The sequence below is a fragment of the Podarcis pityusensis genome, assembly GCF_964106645.2.
Source record: "Podarcis pityusensis genome assembly, chromosome: 11".
Taxonomy (NCBI): Eukaryota; Metazoa; Chordata; class Lepidosauria; order Squamata; family Lacertidae; genus Podarcis; species Podarcis pityusensis.
Genome location: NC_138036.1, coordinates 10892309 through 10910210, shown reverse-complemented (window position 1 = coordinate 10910210; position 17902 = coordinate 10892309). Strand labels below are relative to the sequence as shown.

Below are 17902 nucleotides of genomic sequence, written 5' to 3'. Positions count from 1 at the left end.
TACAGTTGTTTTCTTTCCCAACAGCTAGTTTTGAAATTTGGGTAGAACTGCAGTTAATAACGGTCGAGAGGCCTGGGACTAGAACCTTTGCCCATTTGTAGATTGTAATTGTGAACGGATTTGTAAGCCAGTGTAGAGAGTGGAATTTATTTGGGTTTTTTTTTTAAAAAAAATGTGTTTTAAAATGTATTCGTTTTACAGGGACTTCCATCTATTTCCAAGATCTCTAATGTACAGTTCTTCCCTGTCCTAAAGCAATGGTTCTCAGCATTCTTTGCAAATGTGGACCACTCAGAAACAGCTGGGGAACTCAACAGGCCACATAATAGATTGATTTTTAAATTCTACGTGTCAAAGCACATAATAAATACCTCACACTTTAACAACTTTTCCCTTCAGGGCTGTCATGAAGTCCCAAAGCAGCGCCATATCATGAAAGTCATAGGCCCAGGCTTCTGGGCAGAAGCTCTACGGATAAATTTTTAAATAAAAAATTGTAGACTGCACTAGTGCAATATTACGAAGATTATGGGCCTTGGACCCAAGGTCTGTTAGCCTGTTGGATAATTCCAGCCCTAGTGAAAATAGCCTATATCTCTATAGTTTGGGGGGGGGGGACTTCAGTCTGGTACAGGGCCAATTAAGGATATTTTTTACTGTTTGGCAACCTTTCCACGGACCACCTGAACGTGGAGTTCATACACCACTGTTTATAAACCACTGATCTCAAGGGATGACAAGGCAAATGGTTCCATAGAATGTGTATAATCACAACCTTTTCAAAACCCATTTGCAGAACTGAAATATAAATATTGAAATACTAAATAAAAAACCCCAGCTACTAACTTAAAAAAAAAAAGCACCCAGCAACTTCAGTGCTGCTGTGATGCAGACTCCAGAAACCACTTGTGACAGGAGTTGAAAATAAGATGTAGAAAGCATTCCCAGTACATGCGTAGAATGCATTACCACCTTGTGTGACATCAATGAAATACGCTGCGACAGAAGTGAGAGGCGGCGCAGGCATTATGGGACTCCAGGGATTTGCTGCATTGCTTCTGTCTTGAATTACAGCTAAGGATTTCCTCCTGTCAGGAAAGTGACAGCTGTAAATAAATAAATCCTGCCTGCAGCCAGCCTTGTGTACAAGAGAGAGTATAGAGGAGGAAACTCCCCTTGGCTGTGCTGGTTCAAATGTTACAGGGAATAATTTTTTTAAAAAAATTAATAATTAAAAAATGGTTTTTTAAAATTTAAATCTGATTTTTTATTATTTAAATCAGATTTTTTAATTTAAATTGGATTTTTAAAATAAAATGCTTTTGGAGGAAAAACCTTTCTAAATATAGTTTCCTATATAAGTTACATTATAGTTCAAAGGCTACTTATCAGGAAATGATTTTTCATGGACGCTAAAACTCAGTTTGCTATTTTTTTAAAAGAAAAAGTTTAACCACATCAGTTAACAAACATGCATACATATGCTATAATGTTATTGCTTTAGTTAAATAAATTGTTTAAATTGTTATTAAGGAAATGATTGATGTTTCTCCTTCCAATAAAGTACAGCAGAAAAGTTGTCCAAATGTAAACAGTTAACTTATTAAACCTCACAAGAATTTCATAATGATCTGTCTATGTATTTCTAATAGTATAACCAAATCCGTAATTTTTGATAAAAAAAAACTTAGGCTGAGTTTTAGCACACATGAAAAACTTAAAACAAATCCTTATTTCCTGATGAATAGGCCTTTGGACGATAATGTAACTTAAATAGAAAACTATCTTTAGAAAGATGTTTTCCTCCAAAAGCATTTTATTTTAAAAATCCAATTTAAATTTTTTTAAAAATCTGATTTTAATTTAAAAAATTGATTTTTTAATTTTATTTTTAAAATCATTGATTTGTATCCACCCTGGCCCGAAGAGGATCTCTTCAGGCGGGAGCGGGGGCGGGTATCCTTCACCAGCCAGAGGTTTCTTGAAGCTGCTCAGAAGAGGCAAGGGGAGCCTTCCGAGCCTCAGCTGAGCTACTAAATTAAGGCCTCTCCCTGCACCTCTGGTTCGAGTGAACTGAATCAGTGTGGGGGCTTGCTCAGCTGAGTCACGGTTTTCCCGCACATCATCTGTTAGCCAGGAGGCTGAAGAGCCTCAGCAAAGCCCTGTTGCACCTCCGGCTCCCGAGGAGACCCTCTCCGGAGCCTGGTAAAGTCTCTCCCCCCCCACTTCCGGGTACAAAAGGCAGTGGCCATAAAAGTGTTGACGTGGACTGTCTGGATATAAATATGAAGAGATAATGGTACAGTGGTACCTCGGGTTAAGAACTTAATTCGTTCCGGAGGTCTGTTCTTAACCTGAAACTGTTCTTAACCTGAGGTACCACTTTAGCTAATGGGGCCTCCCGCCACGGCGGCGCGATTTCTGTTCTCATCCTGAAGCAAAGTTCTTAACATGAGGTATTATTTCTGGGATAGCGGAGTCTGTAACCTGAAGCGTCTGTAACCCGAGGTACCACTGTACGCTCCAAGTCTCTCTCAAAATGGCAACCGGGTTCCTACGGACTCCTTCGGCTGCCACCCAGCATCCACCACACACAGTCAAGACTTAGGGTTTCTGTTCTTATCCTGAAGCAAAGTTCTTAACCCGAGGTACTATTTCTGGGTTAGTGGAGTCTGTAACCTGAAGCGTCTGTAATCTGAAGTGTCTGTAATCTGAGGTAAAGGTAAAGGGACGCTTGACCATTAGGTCCAGTCATGACTGACTCTGGGGTTGCGGCGCTCATCTCGCTTTACTGGCTGAGGGAGCCGGCGTACAGCTTCCGGGTCATGTGGCCAGCATGACTAAGCCGCTTCTGGAAAACCAGAGCAGCGCACGGAAACGCCGTTTACCTTCCCGCCAGAGCGGTACCTATTTATCTACATGCACTGGCATGCTTTCGAACTGCTAGGTTGGCAGGAGCTGGAACCGAGAAATGGGAGCTCACCCCGTCGCGGGGATTTGAACTGCCGACCTTCTGATCGGCAAGTCCTAGGCTCTGTGGTTTAACCCACAGCGCCACCCGCGTAATCTGAGGTACCACTGTACTAATATTGGGAATGGCTGCGGCTTGGAGCGCCTGCTTTGTCAGCAGAAAGTCCTGGGTTCATTTCTGAGCATCTCTAGGTGGGTCCGGGAGAGAGACCTGCCTGAAATAGCTGGAGTGTTCCTGCCAGTCAGTGTAGGCATTATGGAGCTGGATGGACCAAATGGTCTGCCTCAGTAGAAGGCAGCCTCCTGTGCTCTACAGGTAAGCCTATTGGCTGTGTGGGTGGGGTGGAGCTTACTCAGCCAAGGGAGGTGCTGCTGAATATAAATGGTGTGGTCAGTCTGGAAAGATGCACCAGCAGCACTGACCAAGAGTGCCAGCATGCATAAAATCATCAGGAGGCTGCGGAAAGGAGTCAAGAAGGTAGGCAAAGTTCTCATGGAAAATACATTTCCTGTTCTGCTTGGCCTCTTCCTAGGATATGATTATTTCTGAGTAGGCGTTCAGCACTTGCTTCTAATCATGGAGGGAAAATTTCCCAAGGCTGGTGTCAGCTTTTGAAGAGCTGTCCTCAAAAGGCACATTAGCTAAAGCAAGATTGAACTTTAATCTTGGGAAATGCAGTGGTCTCTGTGAACCTCTCGCAGTGGTTTTTTTTTTTTTTTTTTTGAAGTGGGGTTGTAGAAGTGTAATCTAAGGACTTTTCGCTGGCTTGTATTATTTAATGAACTGCTTTCCGTGTGCCTCCCATCACCATGGGTATACTGGCAACCATCCGCGAGCTGGAAAAAGCAGGTCTAATTTGTCTGTGTTGTGCATCGTTAAAGCAAATTATGTTAACAGAGCTGCTGCCAGGCTGTTGGGAATGGTCACTTCCTGTACCACTGGATAATATTTCCTTCCAAGTAAGAAGTTCAAACCCATGATTCAGCACCTTGAAATCTTGCATTGGACTTAAATGTGGGAAATACTTATCCGCTTTGGGGTGAAGTTATATTTTGAAACTGTAGTCGCCTTCAGGATGTCTAAGTGTCCATGAGGGATAGAAACTTGTGTTCTTTTTTTAGTGAAAGCTGAGAGTCTCAACAGGGTTCGGCGGTATATGACTCTGCAACTTGTTGTTTTTATTTCTGTTTTGAGGTGGCCTAATAAACGGCATTTCCGTGCGCTGCTCTGGTTTCGCCAGAAGCGGCATAGTCATGCTGGCCACATAGCCCGGAAAAACTGTCTGTGGACAAACGTCGGCTCCCTCGGCCAGTAAAGCGAGATGAGCGCCGCAACCCCAGAGAGTCGTTCGCGACTGGACTTAATTGTCAGGGGTCCTTTACTTTTTTTAATAAAAAGTTGGCAGCTGCAGGGGCAAAGGCCGAGATGGAGTTGTTTGTGGAAATATAGGGAAGGGCCATAGCTTTTGCCTGAAACCCTGGAGAGCCACTGCCAGTCAGAATTGACAGTATTGAGGTAGTTGAACCAGTGGTCTGACTCGTTATAAGGCAGCTTCCTGTGTTTCTGTGCCTTGAGCCTAGGCAAAACCAAGATTTGTGCTGTGGCCATTATTTGGGTTTTTGGCCCTTCCTCCTCTCACCAATCCATCTTGAAATGGTAGGGAGCTCTTTGCTCTGTCCTGGAGCTGGAGGACAGAGTTGGTGTCCACTTGTTCCAGCTCCATCTTTTCCCTGGGAGAAGTTGCACCAGAAGTCTTTGGTCTGGGTTCAGCGTTATGTCCAGCGCACAAGGAGGATATCAGCGCTCTCCTTCTCCTCATCTCCAACAATGGAGGTAGAACATAGCCATCCAACTTAGTAGCCATGGATGGCCTTATTACCTTCCACAAATTTGTCTAACTGCTTTTCAAAGCCACCAGAATTGATCCCCTACATTTTGTGGTAGGAAATTCCATAACTTAACTCTGTGTGTGTGAGAGAGGAAATGCTTCCTGTTGCCTCTCTTGAATCACCCAACTTTTGGTTTCATTCAAATGAAACCAGCTGAGAATGACCAGCTTTCTAGTTATTCTACTGAGGAAATGTTTCTGAGTAGATTACTTAAACTCTCTGCCCAAGCAGTTTTTTCTTTCTTTGTCACTTCCACGTTTCCACCTGAAACTCTTTCACCCAAGTTGTCCCCTGCCCCTGGTGAGCTGTCATGGCTTCCCACAAAGAATTGTGGGAACTGTAGTTTGTTAAGGATGAAGAGAGTTATTAGGAACCTCCCCTTCCCCTCACAGAACTACAGTTCTCAAGAGTTCTCTGGAAATAGGAATTGATTATTAAACCTCTCTTCTCTGTGAGGGGGAATAGGGGTCTCGTAACAGGTCTCAGGACCCTTAACAAACGACACCTCCCATTATTCTTTTGGGGGGAAGCTGTGACTGTTTAAAGTGGCATGATACTGCTTTAAAAGTATCTTACAGATACAGTCATACCTCATGTTACGTCCACTTCATGTTAACGTTCTTTCAGGTTACGTCCTGCTGTGACCCGGAAGTACCAGAAAGGGTTACTTCCGGGTTCCGCCGCTTGCTCATGCACAGAAGCGCAAAACGACGTCATGCGCAGAAGCAGCAAATCGCAATCCGCGCAGGCACAAACGCACCACTGGGGGTTGCGTTCTTTTCATGTTGCGAACGGGCCTCTGGAACGGATCCCATTCGCAACCAGAGGTACCACTGTGGAGCTTGACAGTGAGGGGGAAGCAAGATAAATGTGTGAGGATGCAGTTAAGACTGACTGTGCTTCTCCTTGGCTCAACTAGATGAGGCAAAACATTTCTATTTAGGCAATTTTTTATGAGAATAGCTCAGTTAGTAAAGTATAAAACTCTTATTCTGAGGGTTGTGGGTTCAAGCCCCAGATTGGACAAAAGATTTCTGCATTGCAGGGGGTTGGTTTCGATGACGCTTGTGGTCCCTTCGAACTCTGCAGTTCTGTGATTCTAAGTATGCTTTGCAGATAGTTCTGTACATGCGAGTCTATCCTTGGGATTGCGCTGTGCGGTTTTCTGAAAGTGTCTGGGAAGCGGGAAGAGGCAGGCCAGAAAATGCTTTCAGTAAATAGCATGTGAGATTTGCACTGAGGTTCTTCTAAAACCAGTTTTTAATCTGGTGAAAAAGGGATTCATCACTGCACCCCCCCCTCTCTTTCTCTTTCTTTCTCTTCTGAGAAATACTGTAGAATCCTTTGCAAAGCAAAAGGTGCACTCAGTCCAAACCAAGAAGTTCATGTATAACCAGTCCGGCAACCTGCTTGTTGCTCCTCTGCTTCTTTGAGTGCCACCCGCCACTTTGCTTAGTCACAGCTTTTGAACAGGCACAAGTAGGTCAGCTGGAGCGAGGCAGCCTTGTGAAGCATGGATAGTATTTCCAGACCAGTGCTGTGCGGAATCGAAGCACGACACCCCGTCTTTTTACTATGATTTGGTCTGGAGTGCTTTGGCTTTGACAGTCCGGTAGCACGTGGAACTTGCTGCAAGTCTCACCCCCAGCTTAAACATTCTCGCCTGAACCTTTTAGAATCATAGAGTTGGAAGGGATGTTGAGGGTCATCTAATCCAACCCCTTGCAACACAGGAATATGCAGCTGTCCCATACAAGGATCGAACCTACAACCTTGGCATTATCAGCACCACGCTCTAACCCACTGAGCTATCCAGCTTAATTCCCTCTTGCTCAACAACACAACTATGGAATGCTCTTCAAAGTGAGGCCCACCCATGGCCGACTTTTAACGCATTTTTACACCAGGTTAAACCTTCCTCTTTCCCCGGGCAGATGGCTTCACCTTAGCTTGGTCCACATGCTGTTGATGTTTCTACTGTTCTGTTGCTGATGGGATTCGTGAGGTGGTTGTTTTGTTAGTGTTTCAGATTTCATAGGTTTGTAGAGTTGAAAGGGAAATCTAGTCCAACTCCCTACATTGCAGGTATCTCAACTAGAACATCCATGACAGATAGGCATCCAACCTCTGCTTAAAAATCTCCAAGGAAAGAGAGTTCATCACCTTCCAATGTATTGTTTGCCATAGTTGCAACTCTGTAATTTGATTCGGTTGCCCAGAGACTATTTTTGTCTGGTGGCTAATGAAACAACACTTGAGCATCGCTTGCTCTTTCTGTACCTGGGCTTCACAGATTCATCTTCAGGAATATATAAAGCCGCCTTCTATGCAGTAGGCTCATTGACCCACCTCACTCTTGTTGCTGACACTGACTGGTGATGACTTTCCAGGTGTTTGACTAAGGACCTTATTGCTACCTGGCAATGTCAGTGACTGACCATGGGACCTTTAGCCTGATACTAAATTCTGATCTACTGTTCACCATCTTACCTCTTAAAAAGTTGCTCCAGGTGATTGGGAGATCTTCCAGAATGATGTTCTGTGTCAAAGAGTGAGCAGGCAGTAAATCACACCGTTTGAAGTTGGAGTCAATTCTTTATTAGCAGACTTGGCTGAGGGTCAGGCCTAATGAGCACAGCAGCTCATTCCCAGCTAGCCTTCATGGAATCAGTTGCCGGGATTGAAAGTGCCTGCCTCTCCACAGCCCTCCTCTCCAGGGCTTTCCCCAAACAATCAGAGACTGTGCCTGCATGCAGCCTATTGCTGCTCTGCCCATTTCAGCCCTCTTCTGGTTCTGCTCACTAAGCCCTGTTACTTCTTCAGCTTCTCATACCTCCTCCCAGTTTTCCCATACCTCCTCCTCCCAGTTTTCTGCCTCTTCTCCTTCTGACCACCCATCGTTGTCCCACCACCACTCACAGGGCTCTGAGCCTTCTTTCCTTGGTGGTTCCCCAGTTGCTTCCTCCCACCATCCCTCTGTGTCCAACCAGCCCATGACATCCCGATGCAGTTCAAGGTGCTGTAGATGGAAATAAAAATTGAGAAACTCACCTTGAATTTGTAGAAATCTGCCCTTTTCATACCAGCTTGTCCACCGATTTATGGATTTATCACTAGCTTTTTCTAATCGATATTCAAAGCGACTTATGACCAAATAATTTATATTGCCTCACATTTTATTTTCAACATGAACTTTATTTTCAGAACAAGTTTTGGGAAAGTACTTGGTTGTGGTCTCCAAAATGAGATTTCGATCAGCCTTAAATTGTCTTTGGAGCTGAATGGCAGAAGATAGGATTTGTATGTGCTTTCTGAAATACAGGCTGAATCACTGCTATCTCCCCTCCATTTCCTAGGAAAGAGTATTGTTTTGTTGATGTAGGAGGTAGAGGTTTAAAATGTGCTGCTAGAGTACATTTGAATGAAAATACTGAAAATCATGTCAGTGGTGAAAATAGAATGTTTTTCAGGTCAGGTTGCCTTTTTTAGGGGGGGTGGGAATGAAAAAAAAAATCAAAAACAAATTGAAGGCTCTGGAGATGGAAATAAGTATCTGTATTTATTGTATGAAAAACACCTCTCCAATATGAGATTTAAAGGGATGCTGCAGGCTGGGTTTGCAAAGGGTAGGTGTGGGAAGCAATATTGGCTTATAAAGCTGTGAATTGACCCAGCAGAACCATCTGAATGCTCTCCACTATTCCCTTTCTGCAATAAAAGGATGTCAAGTCAAAAACTGAGAAAGAAATACTTTAAAATGCAATGCATAACAATAAAACCACAGGAGAATCAAGTTTGCGAAGTACTTAAGCGTGATATAATTAAGAGCTTGAAGAAAAGCTAAGGTGCAGTTTTCAAGAGCATGGCAGAGGTGCAAGAGCTCCATTTTAAAAAAACCAGGGCTAAGCTCTTAAGTATTTCTGACACCCAGTTCCTAAACCGGCTGGGTGACAACGTAAAAGTTAGGCCCGTTGATCTCAGTGATGCGTATTTTAGATGCTTTCAGTGCTGGCATCGCTCTTTAGCAGTGGGCGGTTGCAGCATTTAGATAGGGTGGTGTCTCAGCAGCTCTTGTGCAAAGTTAAGTGCTTTAATTTTACTATAATGGGTTTGGCATTGAGGCACAAGCCTGCGCTTCTCTGCAGACTTTGGAAGATGCTTGTCAGTGTGTACATAGCTGTGACTTTTTCATTACCTTGCTTTGTTATCTTGCTTAGCGTAGGTGGGGCTGATGGAAGCTGTTGCCCAAAACACCTTGCGGTGTGCCAGGTTTGGGGAGGGGGTGGTGTGGCAGATTGGAAGAGCAGCTATAGTGTAACTTCTCAGAAACATACCTGTGTGTTAGCTCAGACATTCTTAGGGACCATGTCAGGGAGCAATCATTCTGATAAGATGAGGAGTGACGGTTAACCTGGCTGAATCCAACTGCTCTTCATGTACAGTTTCTCAGCAACTATGTCGCGTGTTAGAAACTGGGGTACAAAAGCTATTCACCCCATGGCTCCTGGAACCTCGACTGTGGGTGCGAAAACAAAATGTCTGTAGTCACATTTTTAAAAATTCAGAAACAGTTTTTATTTATTTTATTTTATTTTAGAAAAGCATGAACTTGCCTCTTTTTAAAAATAATAATAATTCAGCACTTTATTATTTTTTAGATTTGGAGGAAAACGTACAACTTTTGAGATTTACAAACAATCCTATGAAAACATTGCCCACTAAACAGCTTAACTCTAAAACTTAACATAACTAGACTGGCTAGCCTCTCTAGTAAGTCGGTTGCCAGTCCATAGCTTTTAAGTACCGTACATAATTTCATCTGGGCTCCATATCTCAGCAGCATGTAGAATGGAAAGATTGTCTCCAGGCAGAGGGCCTTCTTGGTAGTGACGTCCTCCCTTTAGATGTCAGGGAAATAAACAACTACAGTACCTGACTTTTAGAAGACATCTGAAGGCAGCCCTGTTTAAGGAAGTTTTTAATGTTTGATGTTTTATTGTATTTTTGCTATTATTCTGGGAGCTTTTCAGAGTGGCTGGGGAAATGCAGCCAGGTTAAAGACCTGCCTCTTTTGGTGCCATGCGAGCCAGGTGATCCATGAGGCACCAAAGACATGTGTCCTTTGGTACTGCCCTACCCCACAGATCATCTGATTTGCGCATGTATTTTGGTGCCGTGCTGCTGAGTGAATCAACTGATTCACGGAGCAGCGCAGCACCAAAAGAGGCATGCATTTTGGTGCTGACTGGTGCAACATTGCCGCCACGCCAGCAAGGCAGATGTTCTGCCACAGAGCTATCGCAGTCCTTCCCTATTAAGGGAGGGGGATCACTTCAGACACCCACCTGTCAGTTTGGAGCTGGCACTGCTTAGCTTCCCCCGGCTGAAAGCAAGCTGTTGGCTGAGCCCACACAGAGGCTGGATCCAAAATGGAGCTTCGACCTGCCATTCTTAATAGCTGCACCAGTGGAACTTCTGCCTGTCATGCAAATATTAAAGGTGCGGGAGAGCAAAACAAATAAACAAATGAAACCAACCACATGGCACATCTAGTTGCACATTGTATCTGAGCCAGTAGCAACCTACCCCAGAGATCACATTGTTGACTTCCATGAGTTTGAACAGGTGTACCTGCCAATGTTTTCCATGTTCACACAACTCATAAAGGCTTAGGAGTTGCACTAGGGTAAATTGCATGTTGCAGCAGCAGGGAGTGGGGGCTAGAGTTTAATCTTTGTCCTTCTCTACAGGGAAATACAACTCTGTAGCTGACATTTTATGTTTTGTTTTCCTGTTATTGCATGTGCATATTTCCTAAAGCAATGTGGCTTATATTCTGCAAGCTGTGTCCTAGGCCTAGAGCCCATAAATTCAGCCTGCAGCTTAATGAATTGGTCCCTTATCAAGTAAATCACGAGTCCTAGGGAATTTATATGTCTGATTGCTTTGCACTTTTCTTTCTGTTTACCTAGCCTTTCATCTCCATTACTGCGCTAATAACACTTAGATTGAGATTGGATGCACTCATCTAAAGGCTGTGGGAGCTGTGGGGGTTGGTTGGTCCCTTTGAGCCTATCATCCCGCAGAACATTGCCTCTCTTTAAATCTTGTGGAAAAGAAAGAGTTGGCACGTAAGACCTTTTTAACATCAACAAACACCAGGTGCATTCAGAGACATCAGGTCACCACCTACTCGTAGTGCTGTCTCCATTTACTTTTCATTCCAGCTATTCCATTAAAATTTGCTAAGATGTAAAGCCCTCGACGAGAGAACACCCCAAAGTCAACAAGAAAATTCTGCGGGTGTCCAGTGTTCTATTACCAAATCCAAAAATGCCAAGAAATTTTTTGGGGGGGTTTGCTCCCTCAACAGGGAGTGGCTTTATCTGTGACTATGGCAGAAATAAGACCCCTTTGGGGTGTCCATGCTGTGGGATCTTCCATTTCAGGCTCAGGTTGTATATATGTTTAAAACCTAAACAAACCTAGAGAAACCTAGACAGCATCTTAAAAAGCAGAGACATCACCTTGCCGACAAAGGTCCGTATAGTGAAAGCCATGGTTTTCCCAGTAGTGATGTATGGAAGTGAGAGCTGGACTATAAAGAAGGCTGATTGCCGAAGAATTGATGCTTTTGAATTATGGTGCTGGAGGAGACTCTTGAGAGTCCCATGGACTACAAGAAGATCAAACCTATCCATTCTGAAGGAAATCAGCCCTGAGTGCTCACTGGAAGGACAGATCGTGAAGCTGAGGCTGCAATACTTTGGCCACCTCATGAGAAGGGAAGACTCCCTGGAAAAGACCCTGATGCTGGGAAAGAGAAGGGGACGACAGAGGACGAGATGGTTGGACAGTGTTCTCGAAGCTACCAGCATGAGTTTGACCAAACTGCGGGAGGCAGTGGAAGACAGGAGTGCCTGGCATGCTCTGGTCCATGGGGTCATGAAGAGTCAGACGCGACTAAACGACTAAACAACATCATAAAGACACCACAGTCTCTGCTGTGCCTCATTTCCAAAAGGAAACACGAATCCCTGGGTATCTCACACCGCTTGGAGATTGGAGTCGTGTTCCTATCATGCTCGTTTTGAAACCACATCGTTTTGAAACCTGCGGAAATTTTTCAAAGAACTACAGTTTAAAAAGTGAAAGAATGCCATCATTATTCCAGTACAGCAGTACCTCGAGTTACAAACGCCTCGTGTTACAAACGCCTTAGGTTACAAACTCCGCTAACCTGGAAGAGTTACCTCGAGTTGAGAACTTTGTCCCAGGATGGGAATGGAAATCGTATGCAGGCGCTTCAGCAGCACGCCTCTAGTTAAGAACTGTTTCAGGTTAAGAACGGACCTCCGGAACGAATTAAGTTTGTAACTAGAGGCACCACTGTAATGTGTTCAGGCTAACCAGATCCCTTTGAGAGAGGTTCAGATGAAGGCTCTTTTTGATTACAAAATGGCATTTGGGAGCTAAGAGGCTCAAGCAAATTTTCAATCTTTCACTGATTTGCTAAAACAGTCCTCCATGAATAATTTAGTTGTTATATTTCAGCAGTAAGGAGTGTTTAGCTGGTGAGATGTGACCAATAGTATTTTCGCCTGAAGCCATATGGATTATGTATGGCCCACTTGTGCCTTTCTTATCCCAGGGACACAAAGCATTCAAGCAATCTCTTGTAGGAGAGCAATATTCCCGATTGTGTGTTGTTTAGGGAAGTTTTTCATGTTTGAAGATTTATTCTGTTTAATATTCTGTTGGGAGCTGCCCAGAGTGGCTGCGGAAACCCAGCCAGATGGGTGGGGTATAAATAATAAATTGTTGTTGTTGTTGTTGTTGTTGTTTTGTTTTGTTTTGTTTTGTTTTTATTGCTCTCTATTAAATTTGTAATTAAGGCCTTTAAAACTCAGAGGTGATATTGATTAAGAAACCAGAGGCTTGTTTAGTCCAGCATCGTCATCCTACAGTGGCCAACCAAACCGAGTTAACATCTGGTTCTTGCATTTGCAGAGATGGAAAATACAGTAGCCAGTTTTATCCTTTTCCTTCCCCCACGGCTAGGGGTCAGGTTGAAACCTAAAGAACCTGTCCTGGAACATTCTCATATGATTGTCTACTAGCTCCTTCCACATCATTTTAAGACTCCCCCCCCCCCCACATTGTAAAGGTAAAGGGACCCCTGACCATTAGGTCCAGTCGTGGCCGACTCTGGGATTGCGGCACTCATCTCGCTTTACAGGCCGAGGGAGCCAGCGTACAGCTTCCGGGTCATGTGGCCAGCATGACTAAGCCGCTTCTGGCGAACCAGAGCAGTGCACGGAAACACCGTTTACCTTCCCGCCGGAGCGGTACCTATTTATCTACTTGCACTTTGACGTGCTTTCGAACTGCTAGGTTGGCAGGAGCTGGGACCGAGCAATGGTAGCTCACCCCGTCACGGGGATTTGAACCGCTGACCTTCTGATTGGCAAGTCCTAGGCTCTGTGGTTTAACCCACAGCGCCACTGCGTCCCTGCTCACACACATTGTAGAGCCCTTTAAACTAATTTAGATTCAGTTGTATTTGTTTTGGGAGTGGTTGCTGCTGCTGCTGCTCCCTGCCTGTCCCATAGTGGTTTGGAAGGAAGGGAATTCACAAAGTGCTGCTGGTCAATTAAAGTTCCCTGCTTGTCATTTTAGGAGGTGTTTGGGGATATCGTGCTCTAATCCTCTTTTAAAGCCAGTTTTGGATTAGTGCCACAGTTCAAAGAAACTTGCATGTAGCAGCAGGCTGTGCACCCAGGACTAGGCATCAAACTCCAGCTGCAAAATTCATTGTTGGTGCTGGACTTGGGGGGGGGGTGTAGAGGGGAAATGCAGTAAGTTTGCCAGGAAGAAAATTGCCTTGAGGTATCATGTACAGTGGTAACTCGAGTTAAGTACTTAATTCGTTCTGGAGGTCTGTTCTTAACCTGAAACTGTTCTTAACCTGAAGCACCACTTTAGCTAATGGGGCCTCCTGCTGCCGCCGCATCACGATTTCTGTTCTCATCCTGAAGCAAAGTTCTTAATCCGAGGTACTATTTCTGGGTTAGCGGAGTCTGTAACCTGAAGCGTATGTAACCCGCTGTATCACTGTATTTGGTTCCTGTATTTCCTGTGTGCCCCCTCCCCAATTCCTTTCACCCACTTCATGTTGCATCTTTTTATATTGTAAGCCTGCCTTGTTCCTCTGTCGATATGTAAGCCACTCTGGAAGCTTCCAAAGACTTGGGTATAAACGGTTTAATTAAACAAGCAGAAGCAAATTAGAAGAAAATGAGCGCTGCTAGTTTGTTTGTCTCTGTTTAAACATCTGTGGTAGATGCAGTTTGGGCAAAAGCCAGAAGCTTTGGAGATGGCCTGCAGAATTGCGTTTGTTTTGAGTCAAGCTGGAACTTCTTCAGAAGAAATAATGCAGACATTCAACTAGAGAACATCTTCAAATAGAGGACTGTCCTTGAGTGCTCACTGGAAGGACAGATCGTGCAGCTGAGGCTCCAATACTTTGGCCACCTCATGAGAAAAGAAGATTCCCTGGGAAAGACCCTGATGTTGGGAAAGATGGAGGGCACAAGGAGAAGGGGACGACAGAGGATGAGATGGTTGGACAGTGTTCTCGAAGCTACCAGCATGAGTTTGACCAAACTGCGGGAGGCAGTGGAAGACAGGAGTGCCTGGCGTGCTCTGGTCCATGGGGTCACGAAGAGTAGGACATGACTAAACGACTTTGGAGGTCTTTAAGCAGAGGCTTGACAACCATATGTCAGGAGTGCTCTGATGGTGTTTCCTGCTTGGCAGGGGGTTGGACTTGATGGCCCTTGTGGTCTCTTCCAACTCTATGATTCTATGACTAAACAACAACAAGTCCTTGGTAAAGTAGGGCATCTGGGCACCCTAAGTCTTGACTGTGTGTGGTGGCTGCTGGGTTGCAGCTGAAGGAGTTCGTAGGAACCTGGTTGCCATTTTGAGAGAGACTTGGAGCGTATCTGCACTACAGACTTGAAACTGGCTTGATTGTCCCTAATTAATTCCCAGTGTTGTCGCCATTTTGTAGTTTCCAGGATTCTTTGGGTAATAGTCAATAGTTTGAAGTGTAGATACACCATTTGAATCTGGGTTTAAAAGATGTTTTGATATTTCTTTCTGTGACAGTATAATAAAAATGAATGTAAGCCACCTGTTGGTTTAATGGCTGATGGGTCAAAGCCTTCACCACATGGCAGAGGTAGATGACGGGTTAAGGCAAATGTGACTCCTGGTTGTCCAAGAAGTCTTAATTACCTAGGGCCATTCTGTCAATTAAGTATCACGCTTGCCCCCAGAGTAAGGAAATGCCATCCCATGAGCATGCGTGTGTCAGATTCCACTTCGCTCAGTTGGTCACATTTAAAAGATTTGCATGAGTGAACTATACCTAGGTGTGTGTCAATGCATTCCTAAATGAGAACCACTCCTGTTTGTGGCTGTAATAATCCCTTATCAGTTTTGGCTTCTACTGTTGTGGTTGCACACATCCTGAGCTTAAAACATGACTTCCTCTTGGAAACTGCCTTAAATGTTTTCACTCAACGTGTTTACTGGAAGGCACGGCGTCATCCTATATATGCCATTTGTGAACTCGTTCTCCTCATCTAGTCAGAACGGCTCCATCCACATATAGGAAAGAGTTACTGTTTTGCGAAAGTGCCCCAAAAATTAAGAAGAAGAAAACAAGAGGGAAACTAAAGTAGGGAAAGAACCTCCAAAACAGCTCACAGAGGTTTGAACACGTTCAGTGGGCATGGAATGCTGACTGATGGTTAGGGCGGTGGAAATCCAGAGGGAGAGGAAAATGTAGGCATAGGCACACTCAGCCCTCCAGATGTTTTGGGACTACAACTCCCATGATCCCTAGCTAACAGGACCAGTGGCCAGGGATGATGGGAATTGTAGTCCCAAAACATCTGGAGGGCCAATTTTGCCTATGCCTGGGAAAATGGAATGGAGTAACCTATCTGGCCAGGGATAGCCTAACTTCTGTGTAATTTCTAGGTTAGATTACTGCAATATGTTATATGTGGGGCTGCTTCTGAATACATTTTGGAAACTTCAGCTGATGCAGAATTCGACAACCAGGTTGCTCGCTGGGGCAAGACAGGTTGAGCATATAACGCTGATCCTGGCCCAACTGGACTGGCTGCCAGTTAGTTTCTGGGCCCAATTCAAAGCTTTGGTGCTGAACTATAAGGCCTTACATGGTTCAGCTCCTCAATACCTTAAGGAGCGTGTCTCCCCATACAAACCAACCTGGACCCTGTGCTTGTCATCCAAGGTCCTTCTCTGTATCCTCTCTTTTTGAGAGGTTTGGAGGGTGACAGCATGAGAACAGGCCTTTTCTGTGGTGGCTCCCCGTCTGTGGAGGCTCACCTGGCGCCATCATTACACGTCTTTAGACACCAGGCAAAAACATTCCTCTTTACCTAGGTCTTCGGCCATTAAACAACCTATATCTTCTTAAGGGGGGTGGGCTGTTACTATGCTTTTTCTGGGGTTGCTTTACTGTTTTTTATTATCATGTTATGAAAATTTCATTTTTAATGTTGTACACTGCCCTGGGATCTTTGGGTAAAGGGCAGTATATAAATTAATTAAATAAATAGTAATAATAACCTGGAAAAGAGGTGAGGATGGTTGGAATTGTGAACAGGAGCACTCCAAATTGCCAACGTGTTGGTGGTCCCACTTGTACATAAAACAGCTTTAGACTGAGTTCAAATATATCCCATAATGGACTGTCTGTTCTCCTCATATTCTCAGGAGGGTGTCTCCTTACTGCAGGGGTCAGCAACCTTTTTCAGCCGTGGGCTGGTCCACTGCCCCTCAGACCTTGTCGGGGGTCGGACTATATTTTGGGGAAAAATAATGAATGAATTCCTATGCCCCACAAATAACCCAGAGATGCATTTTAAATAAAAGCACACGTTCTACTCATGTAAAAACACGCTGATTCCTGGACCTTCGGCGGGCTGGATTTAGAAGGCGATTGGGCCGCATCCGGCCCCCGGGCCTTAGGTTGCCTACCCCTGCCTCACAGGGACCAGATGGGGACTGAGCCTGGGATTGTCGTCATTAAGAAGGATGTGCTCTGTTGTTGATCTTTGAATTGTCCTGTAACTTCCTCCCTGACTTTAGTGGGGCTTCCATGAAAGTGTTCTTAGGGTAGCAACCAACAAATCAGTGGAACTTGAGGAGGAGAGTGGAATCGAGCATTTCCAGTGGGGTCGGTACATTCATTGATGCGCATTGAAATATGCAGAGGTAACGGGGCTGGAGCCTGCCAGTTTATTGAAAGGGTCAACGTCCTGAACAATACAATTGAGACCTGCAGTTTGTTTACCCATTTACTGATCGGCTAATTGCTCAGGGAGGAAAAAGTAGTTCCTGTGACCATGTCTAAGATTAGAACTTCACACTAAAGTCCCGTTCATATATATATATATGAGAGGCATGCCTGTTCATCACCGTAATGTGTTTAGAGAATTGCATATAGTGGCATCCCTTGAGTTGATGGAAAGCTCTTTGCTCCAAAGCAGGCTTCTCTCAATAGTACAAGGGGAGAGGATTGGGGGGGCAACTTTACTCCCCCTCCACAGTCCCCTGTGCTATTTCAAAGGGTCACCTAACACTCTGCAGTAGATTTGGGGGGCAGGCAGAAGTCTGCAAGGGAGGGGGAACCTGGGAAAAACCAAGTAAATACCACAAGTCTGAACTCCACTCACCCCTGAATTATTAGAGGCTTCCCTGCTTAATCATGGATTGCTCAGATTCTTTGACTATCAGATGAGAACTTCCGAATTCTCCATCTTTCTGGATACAGGGGCCACACTGCACCAAATGCACCGATTTGAAACCCTAACCCTAATGGACATGGGTGGTGGTGCTTCCATTCTGTTGCGGGGACACTCATACTGCTCCCCTGGATGATTTCAGTGATGGAGTTGGGGCATAGGGAGCCCTAGGTTCTGTACATAATGAAACAATA

The 17902-nt window shown here is 44.6% G+C and overlaps 1 protein-coding gene across 3 annotated transcripts in view; it reads left to right on the top strand.

The window, feature by feature from the left end:
• The window catches only part of MYO5B (myosin VB), a 307859-nt gene that overhangs the window by 22494 nt on the left and 267463 nt on the right, over positions 1-17902 (top strand). For 2 of the 3 annotated variants that reach the window (XM_080973378.1, XM_080973377.1), the window contains exon 1: positions 3373-3448. The exons of the other annotated variant lie outside the window; for it this stretch is intronic. In XM_080973378.1, the coding sequence (XP_080829504.1) occupies positions 3407-3448 (42 nt within the window). In that variant the 5' untranslated portion in view covers positions 3373-3406. Of the gene's footprint in view, positions 1-3372; positions 3449-17902 lie in introns of those variants that run through there. 3 annotated transcript variants of the gene reach the window in all.